We start from the raw sequence: 17,424 nt of genomic DNA on the forward strand, positions 1-17,424 counted from the left end.
AGAGAAACAAACACACAACAGCTGTGGAAAACAATCAAGGATAACGAGGAGGGAGGAGACAGAGTGCACACATGGAACACAAAAGGTAAACAAACAAAAAGAGCAATCGATCACACCGAAATCCTGACAGTATTGAACTATCAAAACAGATTACTTTTAATTTAAAATTGCATAATAAAGCACAAAAATACGACTTAAATCTTACTATAACTTACTATTACTTTCCAACTTTGTACACAATTATACCATTTAGATTAGAACCAAGGGGGAAAAAGTGCTGTGTATTTTGAGCTATTTGAGTTGCCGTAGTTTTCTGTAGATCTCAAGCAATGCTGGATAATGTAGTGTTCCAGTGAGCACCGGCGGTAACACAACCTGTGTATGGACAAGTGTTACAGTAAACGCAACACAAAGAACATTTCCATCTGCGTGTCTCGTTTGTGGAAATGAGTCGGACAGGGTCATAAATTGCGAATGAAAGTGTTTGTGCAATCCAGATGCAAATTAACTAGGTAAATCTGGATTATATGTATAGCAAATGGACTACTATGGGGAAAAACATGAAAAGGACATGGAAATGTTACTTCTTGTAAATGGACCGCAAGCAGGCCTCTGCTGCTGTGAACACCACAGCTTCCCTTCGGATTCATTGATTGCTTTTCAAATATGGCTTGACCATATTTGTTGTAGCCGTTTGTCTATAAGTGTATTTATTATAAGTTGTATGTTATTTGTTTATTATTATTATTATTAATCTCTCAGGTGCGTAAGGTATATGTCGCTGCGTATGGGTGGGATAGGAAGTGACAAAGAACAAATGTTTGCATTTTGACATGGTGGTTATTCAGTTTTTTGACCACACTTGGTTTCTTTTGCTGGAATTTTCGTTTATTGGAATTATAAACTTAATTTAGAAATGCTTTTGAAATAAAACTTTGTGTTTAATAAACGATTTAAATTTTGAAATGAAGACAGCGGTGGACTGGAGTGTGTGCAAATAATTTAATCACTGTTCCCTGAATCCATTTGTTGCTAATTTATTTAACAGCAGTTTTCTAATGGGTGATGAATTTGCGTGCCTTCAGATGCGTCACGCGCTCGCTGGCTTGGTGTGTTTAGAAATGTTTCGTGATATTCGCTGCTGCAGCACATATTTGTGAATGAATGAATAGTAAAAGGTGGCGTTTCGTGCTGTCATGTGCGGTAGTAAATAATAGAGAACGTAATTGGGAATGGCTGTGTTGTGCCAAGTTTCGACCCCCTGCCAAATTATTACCCCCCTCGTTGAAGTCAATGCCTGATTGCCTAATCCTAATCCCAATCCTAATCCTAATCCTAATCCAAACCCCACACCTACTCCTAAACCTACCAATGCTGGGGGGTAATAATCTGGCACGGGGTCAGAATTTGGCACAACACCGGGCCAAAAGACTTGTATTTTTCACTTGTATTGTCGCATGTCGGTTTTTTTTTGTGTGACTTAAGTGCAACTGACTCGAGTATCCATCTCTGATAACACCTGGAGTAAAGTCACTGCTGACTTTATTTGCTCAGGCACAGTAACTGCCACTTTGCTAGTCTTTCCAAGGTCCCATTTCAAATTGGCAAAGCACATCACACACAATTCATAATTGCAGTGTAGGATGTGCAAAATCTGATTGCAATAAATTGAAATGTATGCAGCATGACTAGCACATAAATGTATTTCTTACCCAAGTATGCCAACACTGCTGTGTTTCTTTAGAGTTCTGTTCTGTTTTGTTTTATTTTTGAATGCATCATAATAAATCTCTGGCAGGTGTGATCAAGGGTTCCTGTATCAGGCAGAATTTCAACTAAATGAATACTTTTTCTGATTTAGTGTTTTGATTCTCTTTACTCTTTGCAGGAAGTTGGCAATCTCTACGACATGTTTCACATTCGTTACCTCCTCCATCGCCGGGCGTATCAGCACAAAGTGGTCGTCATCACAGAGACCATGTGTGTATTAGCATCGTCTAACACATTTTTAATTTTCCTGGCTTCCAGATTGATTTCAGTGTTCTGACATTGGCTGTTTTTGTGTCAGGATGACGGAGGCCTTTGAAAAGGCGGATCCTCACATCCAAATCCAGGGCTCTTCTGGCAGGATGTTCACAATCTCTTCAGCTATAGAAGACATGGAGGCCTACAGCAAACTCACAGGTAGATGATGACCCGAACCCTGACCAGGTGTCAGCTCGGTCACAAATGATGAAATGAGGGTTAATATTCATGTCCTGAAAGATAGTGTTTGTTTTTAGATCAAATCTTTGAGCAGATTCTGTACTCGTCTGCACCGGAGCTGTCTGAGGCTCGAGCCATCCTGCAGAACATCGTCTGTCGACGTCTGTATAAGTGTGTGGGTCAGACCACACCAAAGACGCATTTGGACGTGTCACTGGTGAGTTCAGAGCTCAGATACGTACTAGGGGTGTAAAGGTTCTCTGGTGCACTTGCACCGCTGTTCCTTTTTTAAATCTGACGCCGCATCTAATGCGTAAAGAGTCAGAGTTAGGCAAATGTATGTTTCTGTTGATGGATACACATTCTGGCTTCCCAATACATTACAACAGCGATGATCAAAACGCGAGAACAAAACAGTCACTTTTGCCAGATGACTTTTGAACATGACCAGTCATTACGCTATCACCGGGTGTTGATAGCGCGCAAGCTCAGGTGAGACCGGAACAGCACGTGATGCTATTTGTGTTTAAACTAAACTCTTTTAAGCCTTGCCAATTTAAAAATTCAAGATCAAGATGCAAAAGAAAATTTGCATGCGCTGAGAGAAGATTTGTGTGTGCAGTGTAGGGCTGGTCCGAGTAACAAGCTCCTATATTTCAGTAGATTCATTTAGATTAATAATGGGTAATAGGCTTGCTGTGATAGTCGTGTTACCAGTGTTCAGGCATAATACCGGTTACATCACTTTCCCACGCGGCAACGCGCCCACTGTCATTTTGATAATTTATAGTAGTAAAAAATCATTTAGTTCAGTTAGAGAATTAAAAACTGAAGGTGTAGTGTGAGCTGAACGGGAGTCAGATCTCATTCATCACGAGTGAGGAGCTGAATGACAAGATGATCGCAGAAGATTTGGGTCAAAGTGAAATGTAAAAGCGCCTATTTAAAGGAGTTTGTCATTGTACTGTTTTGTTGTGTTTTTCATTAAGAATAATAGGCTAATGAACCCACCATTCAAGCAACCCGCAGCCGAATTGGCAAACTGAAAGTAAAATGCGCACGGCCACACTTTCATTCTCCTACGGTTGCTCAGTGCAGCGCTGTAATGTGGCGGGAGGGAAAATGTTCTCACCTCACATCCCTAACGGGTAAAAAGGCTCATACATTTTGATTCTATTATTCTATTTTCCACTATTTCAAACCAACCCAGTTTAACCCAAAATACAAGCTCAGGCATGCGCTTCTTCCATATAAGCTGGTGCAGTTGTGCCCTCAGACAGAGAAGACTCAGTTGCAGAGAACTCTGAGAAGAAGTAAATATATTTATTGAGTATACCAAGGTTCGGTTCCTATTCAACTGTCCATCCTATTAAAAACGGTTAGGCTATAAGATAATTATAAAAAAAGAGTATTGAATTTTACCAGATTTTATACAGGGTTTCCGCTGGGTCTTAAAAAGTCTAAAATTTCAAAATAAAAATTCTAGGCCTTAAAAAGTCTTAAATTCGCTTATATATTGAGTTCTAGGTCTTAAATAATTTTAAACAGGTCTTAATTAGGGCTGTGCACGAATATTCAAACTGTAATTAATTTTCAAAAAATAAAAATAGTATTAGAATTGTACTACGTTGCTTTGCTGGCCGTAAATGCAGTGAATCCGTGATAAATCCCACAACAAAATTGCAGTTATAACTAAATCCACTGGGTGGCGCTGTTGAGTGTTAAGTTTATTGTATTTGATCACATAATGTTGTTGTCTGCCTCTCGATGTTTGGAATTACATAAACAATATAAACACGATAACCATACCGACTCGAGTGTGTGTACTTATTAACGTTTTTTCCGCTCGCACTGCTTGAGTTTGTAATGCTTTTGTTCTTTAGGCATATATTTTTGGGTTTACACATATTGTTTAATATTTTAACTGAAAGAAAACATTGATATAACATAAGCTTGTTCAGAAATGGTGACGACAACTTGATGAATAAAAAAAAAACGTCTCTCATTTTCGCAAAATAACACAATTTAAATAAACAAATATTAGAATAAAAGCAGAGAGAGAAACCATTGGCTACCATAGTATTGTTTTCCCTATTATGGTAGTCAGTGGTTGCTCTCTCTGCTTTGTTACAAACATTCTTCACTCTATCTTCTTTTGTGTTCAGCAGAACAAAGAAACTCATACAGGTTTGAAACAACTGGAGTGTGAGTAAATGATGACAGAATTTTCATTTTTGGGTGAACTATCCCTTTAAACGATATTAGCAAAAACAACCACTCAACTATTTGTTTTACCTACACTTTTATTCGGGTATGGTGTGTCTGAAGTGCTTCAGTGACAGATGTATGACACAGGCTACACCGTAATTTAAACACAGCAAACTTTAAAGGACAGTAAAACAAAGGCAGAATACCATAACTCCAGACCTTTTGCCTTTGTAGGGCAGTATTGTCATTATAAGTTCTTATTTTATTACTGACTGTTTAATTGATTACTTAATTACTTGAGAACTTATATTAAATAATTGCTTATTTTTGTGGTTTACTTGTAAGACTTTGATCATATTCCCCACTCTAAGCGGGATATTTACCACCACAAAATCAGTCATTTTGATATATAAAAAAACATACATACATATATACATACATACATACAGGTGCTGGTCATATAATTAGAATATCATCAAAAAGTTGATTTATTTCACTAATTCCATTCAAAAAGTGAAACTTTTATATTATATTCATTCATTACACACAGACTGATATATTTCAAATGTTTATTTCTTTTAATTTTGATGAACTAGATCTATGTGGCATTGACTCAACAAGGTGCTGAGAGCATTCTTTAGAAATGTTGGCCCATATTGATAGGAGAGCATCTTGCAGTTGATGGAGATTTGTGGGATGCACATCCAGGGCACGAAGCTCCCGTTCCACCACATCCCAAAGATGCTCTATTGGGTTGAGATCTGGTGACTGTGGGGCCATTTTAGTCCAGTGAACTCATTGTCATGTTCAAGAAACCAGTTTGAAATGATTGGAGCTTTGTGACGGTGCATTATCCTGCTGGAAGTAGCCATCAGAGGATGGGGACATGGTGCTCATAAAGGGATGGACATGGGCAGAAACAATGCTCAGGTAGGCCGTGGCATTTAAACCATGCCCAATTGGCACTAAGGGGCCTAAAGTGTGCCAAGAAAACATCCCCCACACCATTACACCACCACCACCAGCCTGCACAGTGGGAACAAGGCATGATGGATCCATGTTCTCATTCTGTTTACGCCAAATTCTGACTCTACCATCTGAATGTCTCAACAGAAATCCAGACTCATCAGATCAGGCAACATTTTTCCAGTCTTCAACTGTCCAATTTTGATGAGCTCGTGCAAATTGTCGCCTCTTTGTCCTATTTGTAGTGGAGATGAGTGGTACCCGGTGGGGTCTTCTGCTGTTGTAGCCCATCCGCCTCAAGGTTGTGTGTGTTGTGGCTTCACAAATGCTTTGCTGCAGACCTCGGTTGTAACGAGTGGTTATTTCAGTCAAAGTTGCTCTTCTATCAGCTTGAATCAGTCGGCCCATTCTCCTCTGACCTCTAGCATCAACAAGGCATTTTCTCCCACAGGACTGCCGCATACTGGATGCTTTTCCCTTTTCACACCATTCTTTGTAAACCCTAGAAATGGTTGTGCGTGAAAATCCCAGTAACTGAGCAGATTGTGAAATACTCAGACCGGCCCGTCTGGCACCAACAACCATGCCACGCTCAAAATTGCTTAAATCACCTTTCTTTCCCATTCTGACATTCAGTGTGGAGTTCAGGAGATTGTCTTGACCAGGACCACACCCCTAAATGCATTGAAGCAACTGCCATGTGATTGGTTGATTAGATAATTGCATTAATGAGAAATTGAACAGGTGTTCCAAATAATCCTTTAGGTGAGTGTATATATATATATATATATATATATATATATAGCCTACATTTTGAAAATAAAAAATATATAAACGAGGCTCAAACATCTATTTAAGCATGCGTTCCCGTCAGTGAAACAATACTACAGCCTGTAAAACATGTAAATAAATATTAGTAAATAATCTGTCCTACAGCACTGTTTTCTACTTTACCACTGTAAATTATGCGAACTCCTAATTAAAAGCAAACATGGAAGAAACGTACGTGTATAATCCCCTGTGTGAGACGTAAATTAAGATTTTGGAGATGCCATGATAAATAAGATAAATAAATAAGAGATGCCATGTCCAGTAGAATAAAATGGAGTTAAGCTTATTGTTAGATTTGTGGAAAATCGGGTGAACAGATCTCCAAATGCAAAGCTTAAATTCGGCTCACCTCACAAAGCCCACTCTCTCGTTCGGCATGAGTCCATATGTTTCCATGGCTGCGATGTAACATGTAATATTTTGTAAATAAATTTAATATTTTGTAAATAAATTTAATATTTTGTAAATAAATTTAATATTTTGTAAATAAATTTAATATTTTGTAAATAAATGTCTGTGCTTCACTCATTTACATTTACAAAAAGTGTTTTGGCCACCGTCAGGCACAGCCCTATCACTGGGTAACAAACTATTGTAATATGCGGACAACATTTTGAAAATAACATCTAATAATCTATAATTAGTAATCTATAAATATATATCTATAAATAATCTATAATATTTTTTAATTAGTGCTGGGCAAATTAACGCGGGCGATTAATTTTTTTTAATTTAACGTATTAAAAATATTTAACGCAATTAACGCAGCATTCGTTTTTATATCCATTTTTGCCCAGCGTTACATTTATATGATCAAACAATCTAAGCGCTACAAGACAGAAGAGAACATGCTGTGTGTCAATGTCCTGTCTGTGTGGCTGCGTCTCAATCTCTCGTGCACACATCGAGTTCTCTTTCGCTCTTGAACAAACAATAACAACAACACAAGGAATGTTGCCAAAATGCCAGTTTTGTTGAGTATTCTCATAATAGGAGTCTTAAATTAGTTAAATAATTTCTTAAATGAATGACAGCAGCCACTGATGATGTCATTAATGGTAACAGAGAAAAGATGATTCATCTATGTTTAATTTATTATTTATGCAGTTAAGAAAGTTTTTTGATAACTATTACATTTCTATATATGTCTAACAGGGAAGGCCATGGGTAAATATAACATTTATTATAATGGGTTTATGTTAAGATTCTTTTAAGTTCACTTAAATTAAAAGTAGTTTTTTTAAAGCCTAATAAATGTTGAAATTGGTAGCTTTCAGTTATACTGTAATGTAACATCATTAATGTTTCATAGACATTAGTATCAGTGATACTGGCCTTCATTCATAAAAATATGACAATACAACACATATTTTTTGTTGTAAAAGATGCGAAACAATAAAAATGGTTTCTACATTAATTTGGAGAGTAACTGAAATGATTACAAAATCAAAATATTAAAAACTCTAAAAATATTAAAAACTTGCGATTAACCGCAATTAATTACAGAAAACAATGCGATTTAATTCGTTAATTTTTTTAATAAATTCCCAGCACTATTTTAAATCTAACGATTTTGTATCGTATCATGTAAATGCCATCTCCCCCTGGTTTTCTGCAACCTTGTTGCGCGTGTATCCTGTATGTTTACAAACAGTAAATTGGTCTATATTTGGTCAGTTTTTTCAATTTCTGTACCTGAAAACTAATGTTAGATACCTGAAAAACCTGAAAAGCACTGTTTATAATATATGCATCTGTAACGGATCCACTGAAGGCTAGCTTGGTGATAAACCCATGTGCAGTGTATTCAAAACGTAAACCGATAAAAAAATAAACAAAAGACTTGACAAAGCTAAACTTGACACTACATGAATTAAACTTGAGCAGAAACAAATTCACCAACAGCAGTTTACAGGGAACAATACACGCAAAACTGAAAAAGCTATGGCGTCAGTTCTGGCAGGTCACATTAGTCAAGCTCGCATCAGCTGACTGTCAGCTGATCACGTCTACCTATAGGAATACGACATCTATCACAGCATGCACATATAAGCTCCTTCAGTACTATCAGCTGCTATCGCATTTCTCCAGAGCTCATTTACCCTCCTCCATCCCCAGCTCCTCCTCTCGTCAGTCAGGATTTGGCATTCTGATTTCCCTTGAATCAGACTAAATTCCTAAATCACGTTGTACATGTAATATCAACATTAATGATATCTGCAATACTTACATAATTATGTTGGTTCTGTTCTGTTTACCCTAAGGGGGGTTATTGCTGCTCTCCCTGCTCTTATCCATGTTAGGCCGAATGGATGCGTAGGAAGTCAATCAATCATCTTTCACGATAGTGGTCCTGACAGAAATGTCTGTATTTATGTAGCAGCGTGGTCCTGTGAGGCACAACATTTCGTTGCACTGTATGTCACCACGTGTAGCGGAATGACAATAAAGCTCGAACTTGACTTGCCTTGACATGAGACTAGGGAAGCACATGACATGATCACATGACAAAACCAGGAAACCAGGACAACAAAAGAACCATGACAACAAAATAAAAGACATGAAAACATAAACGTGATCCAAAGCCAGCACCTGCCGCCTTAAGTGAACAATCTCCCCCAAAACAACGTCACAACTTTTACAATGCCAATTGTTTCAAAGCAGCTTCACAGTGTTAAACAGGAAAATAATGCAACAGAATTTGATTCGGCTGTACAGCCGCTCTGCAGAAAACAGTGATGTCATCAGCTCATTTCAATTATCATAAAGTGACAATGTGGGCAGATCAGTAATTTAGTTGAAAATTTATTTGGATATTTAGTTGAGAATTTAGTGTCCCCAACTGAGCAAGCCAAGCCAGAGGCAACAGTGGCAAGGAACCAAAACACCATCAGGTGACCTAATGGAGAAAAATAAACCTTGAGAGAAACCAGGCTCAGTCGGGGGGGGCAGTTCTCCTCTGGCCAATTAACAAACAGCGTATGATTATTATTCTGGCAACATTACAGGTCAGAGGTCATAATAGATCGAAATATTTGAAAGATCGGAGTCATCACGCCAGAGACGGGTTTATTGAGGATGTCGTGTCGATGAGGCAATTATTAGATAGGAATATTCAAAAGATCGAAGTCATCACGCTGGAGACGGGTTTATTGAGGATGTCGTGTCGATGAGGCAATTATTAGATAGAAATATTTGAAAGATCGGAGTCATCACGCCAGAGACGGGTTTATTGAGGATGTCGTGTCAATGAGGCAATTATTAGATAGGAATATTCGAAAGATCGGAGTCATCACGCTGGAGACGGGTTTATTGAGGATGTCGTGTCGATGAGGTAATTATTTATATGAATATTCGAAAGATCGGAGTCATCACGCCGGAGACGGGTTTATTGAGGATGCTGTGTCGATGAGGCAATTATTTATATGAATATTCGAAAGATCGGAGTCATCACGCCGGAGACGGGTTTATTGAGGATGCTGTGTCGATGAGGCAATTATTAGATAGGAATATTCGAAAGATCGGAGTCATCACGACAGAGACGGTTTATTGAGGATGTCGTGTCGATGAGGCAATTATTAGATAGGAATATTCAAAAGATCGGAGTCATCACGCTGGAGACGGGTTTATTGAGGATGTCGTGTCGATGAGGCAATTATTAGATTGGAATATTCGAAAGATCGGAGTCATCACGCTGGAGACGGGTTTATTGAGGATGTCGTGTCGATGAGGTAATTATTTATATGAATATTCGAAAGATCGGAGTCATCACGCCGGAGACGGGTTTATTGAGGATGCTGTGTCGATGAGGCAATTATTTATATGAATATTCGAAAGATCGGAGTCATCACGCCGGAGACGGGTTTATTGAGGATGCTGTGTCGATGAGGCAATTATTTATATGAATATTCGAAAGATCGGAGTCATCACGCCAGAGACGGGTTTATTGAGGATGTCGTGTCGATGAGGCAATTATTAGATAGGAATATTCGAAAGATCGGCGTCATCACGCCGGAGACGGGTTTATTGAGGATGTCGTGTCGATGAGGCAATTATTAGATAGGAATATTCGAAAGATCGGAGTCATCCCGACAGAGAAGATTTATTGAGGATGTCGTGTCGATGAGGCAATTATTAGATAGGAATATTCGAAAGATCGAAGTCATCACGCCGGAGACGGGTTTATTGAGGATGTCGTGTCGATGAGGCAATTATTAGATAGGAATATTCGAAAGATCGGAGTCATCACGCCAGAGACGGGTTTATTGAGGATGTCGTGTTGATGAGGCAATTATTAGATAGGAATATTCAAAAGATCGGAGTCATCACGCTGGAGACGGGTTTATTGAGGATGCCATGTCGGTGAGGCAATTATTAGATAGGAATATTCAAAAGATCGGAGTCATCACGCCAGAGACGGGTTTATTGAGGATGTCGTGTCGATGAGGCAATTATTAGATAGGAATATTCAAAAGATCGGAGTCATCATGCCAGAGACGGGTTTATTGAGGATGTCGTGTTGATGAGGCAATTATTAGATAGGAATATTCAAAAGATCGGACTCATCACGCTGGAGACGGGTTTATTGAGGATGCCGTGTCGATGAGGCAATTATTAGACAGAAATATTCGAAAGATCGGAGTCATCACGCCAGAGACGGGTTTATTGAGGATGTCGTGTCGATGAGGCAATTATTAGACAGAAATATTCGAAAGATCGGAGTCATCACGCCAGAGACGGGTTTATTGAGGATGTCGTGTTGATGAGGCAATTATTAGATAGGAATATTCAAAAGATCGGAGTCATCACGCTGGAGACGGGTTTATTGAGGATGCCATGTCGGTGAGGCAATTATTAGATAGGAATATTCGAAAGATCGGAGTCATCACGCCAGAGACGGGTTTATTGAGGATGTCGTGTTGATGAGGCAATTATTAGATAGGAATATTCAAAAGATCGGAGTCATCACGCCAGAGACCGGTTTATTGAGGATGTCGTGTTGATGAGGCAATTATTAGACAGAAATATTCGAAAGATCGGAGTCATCACGCCAGAGACCGGTTTATTGAGGATGTCGTGTCGATGAGGCAATTATTAGATAGGAATATTCGAAAGATCGGAGTCATCACGCTGGAGACGGGTTTATTGAGGATGTCGTGTCAATGAGGCAATTATTGATAGGAATATTCGAAAGATCGGAGTCATCACGGCAGAGACGGGTTTATTGAGGATGCTGTGTCGATGAGGCAATTATTAGATAGGAATATTCGAAAGATCGGAGTCATCACGCGAGAGACGGGTTTATTGAGGATGTCGTGTTGATGAGGCAATTATTAGATAGGAATATTCGAAAGATCAGAGTCATCACGCGAGAGACGGGTTTATTGAGGATGTCGTGTTAATGAGGCAATTATTAGATAGGAATATTCAAAAGATCGGAGTCATCACGCCAGAGACAGGTTTATTGAGGATGCCGTGTCGATGAGGTAATTATTGATATGATTATTCAAAAGATCGGAGTGATCACGCCGGAGACGGGTTTATTGAGGATGCTGTGTCGATGAGGTAATTATTGATATGATTATTCAAAAGATCGGAGTGATCACGCCGGAGACGGGTTTATTGAGGATGCTGTGTCGATGAGGTAATTATTTATATGAATATTCGAAAGATCGGAGTCATCACGCCGGAGACGGGTTTATTGAGGATGCCGTGTCGATGAGGCAATTATTAGATAGGAACATTCAAAAGATCAGAGTCATCACACCGGAGACGGGTTTATTGAGGATGCCGTGTCGATGAGGCAATTATTAGATAGAAATATTCGAAAGATCGGAGTCATCACGCCAGAGACGGGTTTATTGAGGATGTCGTGTCGATGAGGCAATTATTAGATAGGAATATTCGAAAGATCGGAGTCATCACGCCAGAGACGGGTTTATTGAGGATGCTGTGTCGATGAGGCAATTATTAGATAGAAATATTCAAAAGATCAGAGTCATCACACCGGAGACGGGTTTATTGAGGATGTCGTGTCGATGAGGCAATTATTAGATAGGAATATTCGAAAGATCGGAGTCATCACGCCAGAGACGGGTTTATTGAGGATGTCGTGTCGATGAGGCAATTATTAGATAGGAATATTCAAAAGATCAGAGTCATCACGCTGGAGACGGGTTTATTGAGGATGCTGTGTCGATGAGGCAATTATTAGATAGAAATATTCGAAAGATCGGAGTCATCACGCCAGAGACGGGTTTATTGAGGATGCCGTGTCGATGAGGCAATTATTAGATAGGAATATTCAAAAGATCGGAGTCATCACGCCAGAGACGGGTTTATTGAGGATGTCGTGTCAATGAGGCAATTATTAGATAGGAATATTCGAAAGATCGGAGTCATCACGCTGGAGACGGGTTTATTGAGGATGTCGTGTCGATGAGGTAATTATTTATATGAATATTCGAAAGATCGGAGTCATCACGCTAGAGACGGGTTTATTGAGGATGTCGTGTCGATGAGGTAATTATTTATATGAATATTCGAAAGATCGGAGTCATCACGCTGGAGACGGGTTTATTGAGGATGTCGTGTCGATGAGGTAATTATTTATATGAATATTCGAAAGATCGGAGTCATCACGCTAGAGACGGGTTTTATTGAGGATGTCGTGTCGATGAGGTAATTATTTATATGAATATTCGAAAGATCGGAGTCATCACGCCGGAGACGGGTTTATTGAGGATGCCGTGTCGATGAGGCAATTATTAGATAGAAATATTCGAAAGATCGGAGTCATCATGCCAGAGACGGGTTTATTGAGGATGTCGTGTCGATGAGGCAATTATTAGATAGGAATATTCAAAAGATCGGAGTCATCACGCCAGAGACGGGTTTATTGAGGATGCCGTGTCGATGAGGCAATTATTAGATAGGAATATTCAAAAGATCGGAGTCATCACGCCAGAGACGGGTTTATTGAGGATGTCGTGTCGATGAGGCAATTATTAGATAGGAATATTCAAAAGATCGGAGTCATCACGCTGGAGACGGGTTTATTGAGGATGTCGTGTCGATAAGGCAATTATTAGATAGGAATATTCGAAAGATCGGATTCATCACGCCAGAGACGGGTTTATTGAGGATGCCGTGTCGATGAGGCAATTATTAGATAGGAATATTCGAAAGATCGGAGTCATCGCCTCAGAGACGGGTTTATTGAGGATGTCGTGTCGATAAGGCAATTATTAGATAGGAATATTCGAAAGATCGGAGTCATCGCCTCAGAGACGGGTTTATTGAGGATGTCGTGTCGATAAGGCAATTATTAGATAGGAATATTCGAAAGATCAGAGTCATCACGCCGGAGACGGGTTTATTGAGGATGCCATGGTGATGAGGCAATTATTAGATAGGAATATTCGAAAGATCGGAGTCATCACGCTGGAGACGGGTTTATTGAGGATGTCGTGTCGATAAGGCAATTATTAGATAGGAATATTCGAAAGATCAGAGTCATCACGCCGGAGACGGGTTTTTTGAGGATGTCGTGTCGATGAGGCAATTATTAGATAGGAATATTCGAAAGATCGGAGTCATCACGCTGGAGACGGGTTTATTGAGGATGTCGTGTCGATAAGGCAATTATTAGATAGGAATATTCGAAAGATCGGAGTCATCACGCTGGAGACGGGTTTATTGAGGATGTCGTGTCGATAAGGCAATTATTAGATAGGAATATTCGAAAGATCGGAGTGATCACGCTGGAGATGGGTTTATTGAGGATGCTGTGTCGATGAGGCAATTATTAGATAGGAATATTCAAAAGATCGGAGTCATCACGCCAGAGACGGGTTTATTGAGGATGCTGTGTCGATGAGGCAATTATTAGATAGGAATATTCGAAAGATCTGAGTCATCATGCCAGAGACGGGTTTATTGAGGATGTCGTGTCGATGAGGCAATTATTAGATAGGAATATTCAAAAGATCAGAGTCATCACGCTGGAGACGGGTTTATTGAGGATGCTGTGTCGATGAGGCAATTATTAGATAGAAATATTCGAAAGATCGGAGTCATCACGCCAGAGACGGGTTTATTGAGGATGTCGTGTCGATGAGGTAATTATTTATATGAATTTTCGAAAGATCGGAGTCATCACGCTGGAGACGGGTTTATTGAGGATGCTGTGTCGATGAGGTAATTATTGATATGAATATTCGAAAGATCTGAGTCATCACGCCAGAGACGGGTTTATTGAGGATGTCGTGTCGATGAGGCAATTATTAGATAGGAATATTCAAAAGATCAGAGTCATCACGCCAGAGACGGGTTTATTGAGGATGCTGTGTCGATGAGGCAATTATTAGATAGGAATATTCGAAAGATCGGAGTCATCATGCCAGAGACGGGTTTATTGAGGATGTCGTGTCGATGAGGTAATTATTTATATGAATTTTCGAAAGATCGGAGTCATCATGCTGGAGACGGGTTTATTGAGGATGCCGTGTCGATGAGGCAATTATTGATAGGAATATTCGAAAGATCTGAGTCATCACGCCAGAGACGGGTTTATTGAGGATGCTGTGTCGATGAGTTAATTATTGATATAAATATTCGAAAGATCTGAGTCATCACGCCAGAGACGGGTTTATTGAGGATGCTGTGTCGATGAGGTAATTATTAGATAGGAATATTCAAAAGATCGGAGTCATCACGCCAGAGACGGGTTTATTGAGGATGTCGTGTCGATGAGGTAATTATTGATATGAATATTCAAAAGATCGGAGTCATCACGCCAGAGACGGGTTTATTGAGGATGTCGTGTCGATGAGGCAATTATTAGATAGGAATATTCGAAAGATCGGAGTCATCACGCTGGAGACGGGTTTATTGAGGATGCCGTGTCGATAAGGCAATTATTTAGATAGGAATATTCAAAAGATCGGAGTCATCACGCCAGAGACGGGTTTATTGAGGATGCCGTGTCGATGAGGCAATTATTAGATAGGAATATTCAAAAGATCGGAGTCATCACGCCAGAGACGGGTTTATTGAGGATGTCGTGTCGATGAGGCAATTATTAGATAGGAATATTCGAAAGATCGGAGTCATCACGCTGGAGACGGGTTTATTGAGGATGTCGTGTCGATAAGGCAATTATTAGATAGGAATATTCGAAAGATCGGAGTCATCACGCCAGAGACGGGTTTATTGAGGATGTTGTGTCGATAAGGCAATTATTAGATAGGAATATTCGAAAGATCGGAGTCATCGCGCCAGAGATGGGTTTATTGAGGATGTCGTGTCGATAAGGCAATTATTAGATAGGAATATTCGAAAGATCAGAGTCATCACGCCGGAGACGGGTTTATTGAGGATGCCATGGTGATGAGGCAATTATTAGATAGGAATATTCGAAAGATCGGAGTCATCACGCCGGAGACGGGTTTTTTGAGGATGTCGTGTCGATGAGGCAATTATTAGATAGGAATATTCGAAAGATCGGAGTCATCACGCCGGAGACGGGTTTTTTGAGGATGTCGTGTCGATGAGGCAATTATTAGATAGGAATATTCGAAAGATCGGAGTCATCACGCTGGAGACGGGTTTATTGAGGATGTCGTGTCGATAAGGCAATTATTAGATAGGAATATTCGAAAGATCGGAGTGATCACGCTGGAGATGGGTTTATTGAGGATGCTGTGTCGATGAGGCAATTATTAGATAGGAATATTCGAAAGATCGGAGTCATCATGCCAGAGACGGGTTTATTGAGGATGCTGTGTCGATGAGGCAATTATTAGATAGGAATATTCGAAAGATCGGAGTCATCATGCCAGAGACGGGTTTATTGAGGATGTCGTGTCGATGAGGTAATTATTTAGATAGGAATATTCAAAAGATCGGAGTCATCACGCCAGAGACGGGTTTATTGAGGATGTCGTGTCGATGAGGCAATTATTAGATAGGAATATTCAAAAGATCGGAGTCATCACGCTGGAGACGGGTTTATTGAGGATGCCGTGTCGATGAGGCAATTATTAGATAGGAATATTCAAAAGATCGGAGTCATCACGCCAGAGACGGGTTTATTGAGGATGCCGTGTCGATAAGGCAATTATTTAGATAGGAATATTCAAAAGATCGGAGTCATCACGCCAGAGACGGGTTTATTGAGGATGCCGTGTCGATGAGGCAATTATTAGATAGGAATATTCAAAAGATCGGAGTCATCACGCCAGAGACGGGTTTATTGAGGATGTCGTGTCGATGAGGCAATTATTAGATAGGAATATTCGAAAGATCGGAGTCATCACGCTGGAGACGGGTTTATTGAGGATGTCGTGTCGATAAGGCAATTATTAGATAGGAATATTCGAAAGATCGGAGTCATCACGCCAGAGACGGGTTTATTGAGGATGTTGTGTCGATAAGGCAATTATTAGATAGGAATATTCGAAAGATCGGAGTCATCGCGCCAGAGACGGGTTTATTGAGGATGTCGTGTCGATAAGGCAATTATTAGATAGGAATATTCGAAAGATCAGAGTCATCACGCCGGAGACGGGTTTATTGAGGATGCCATGGTGATGAGGCAATTATTAGATAGGAATATTCGAAAGATCGGAGTCATCACGCCGGAGACGGGTTTTTTGAGGATGTCGTGTCGATGAGGCAATTATTAGATAGGAATATTCGAAAGATCGGAGTCATCACGCCGGAGACGGGTTTTTTGAGGATGTCGTGTCGATGAGGCAATTATTAGATAGGAATATTCGAAAGATCGGAGTCATCACGCTGGAGACGGGTTTATTGAGGATGTCGTGTCGATAAGGCAATTATTAGATAGGAATATTCGAAAGATCGGAGTGATCACGCTGGAGATGGGTTTATTGAGGATGCTGTGTCGATGAGGCAATTATTAGATAGGAATATTCGAAAGATCGGAGTCATCATGCCAGAGACGGGTTTATTGAGGATGCTGTGTCGATGAGGCAATTATTAGATAGGAATATTCGAAAGATCGGAGTCATCATGCCAGAGACGGGTTTATTGAGGATGTCGTGTCGATGAGGTAATTATTTATATGAATTTTCGAAAGATCGGAGTCATCACGCTGGAGACGGGTTTATTGAGGATGTCGTGTCGATGAGGTAATTATTTATATGAATTTTCGAAAGATCGGAGTCATCACGCTGGAGACGGGTTTAT

At 39.9% G+C, this 17,424-nt stretch overlaps 1 protein-coding gene across 1 annotated transcript in view; it reads left to right on the forward strand.

The window, feature by feature from the left end:
• The window catches only part of LOC307117959 (deoxynucleoside triphosphate triphosphohydrolase SAMHD1-like), a 102,508-nt gene that overhangs the window by 60,807 nt on the left and 24,277 nt on the right, over positions 1 to 17,424 (forward strand). Inside the window, exons 10-12 of the mRNA XM_079803244.1 lie at positions 1,889 to 1,980; positions 2,069 to 2,184; positions 2,283 to 2,422. Of these exons, the coding sequence (XP_079659370.1) occupies positions 1,889 to 1,980; positions 2,069 to 2,184; positions 2,283 to 2,422 (348 nt within the window). The remainder of the gene's footprint in view (positions 1 to 1,888; positions 1,981 to 2,068; positions 2,185 to 2,282; positions 2,423 to 17,424) is intronic.

The sequence above is a fragment of the Gobio gobio genome, assembly GCF_949357685.1.
Source record: "Gobio gobio genome assembly, chromosome: 21".
Lineage (NCBI taxonomy): Eukaryota > Metazoa > Chordata > Actinopteri > Cypriniformes > Gobionidae > Gobio > Gobio gobio.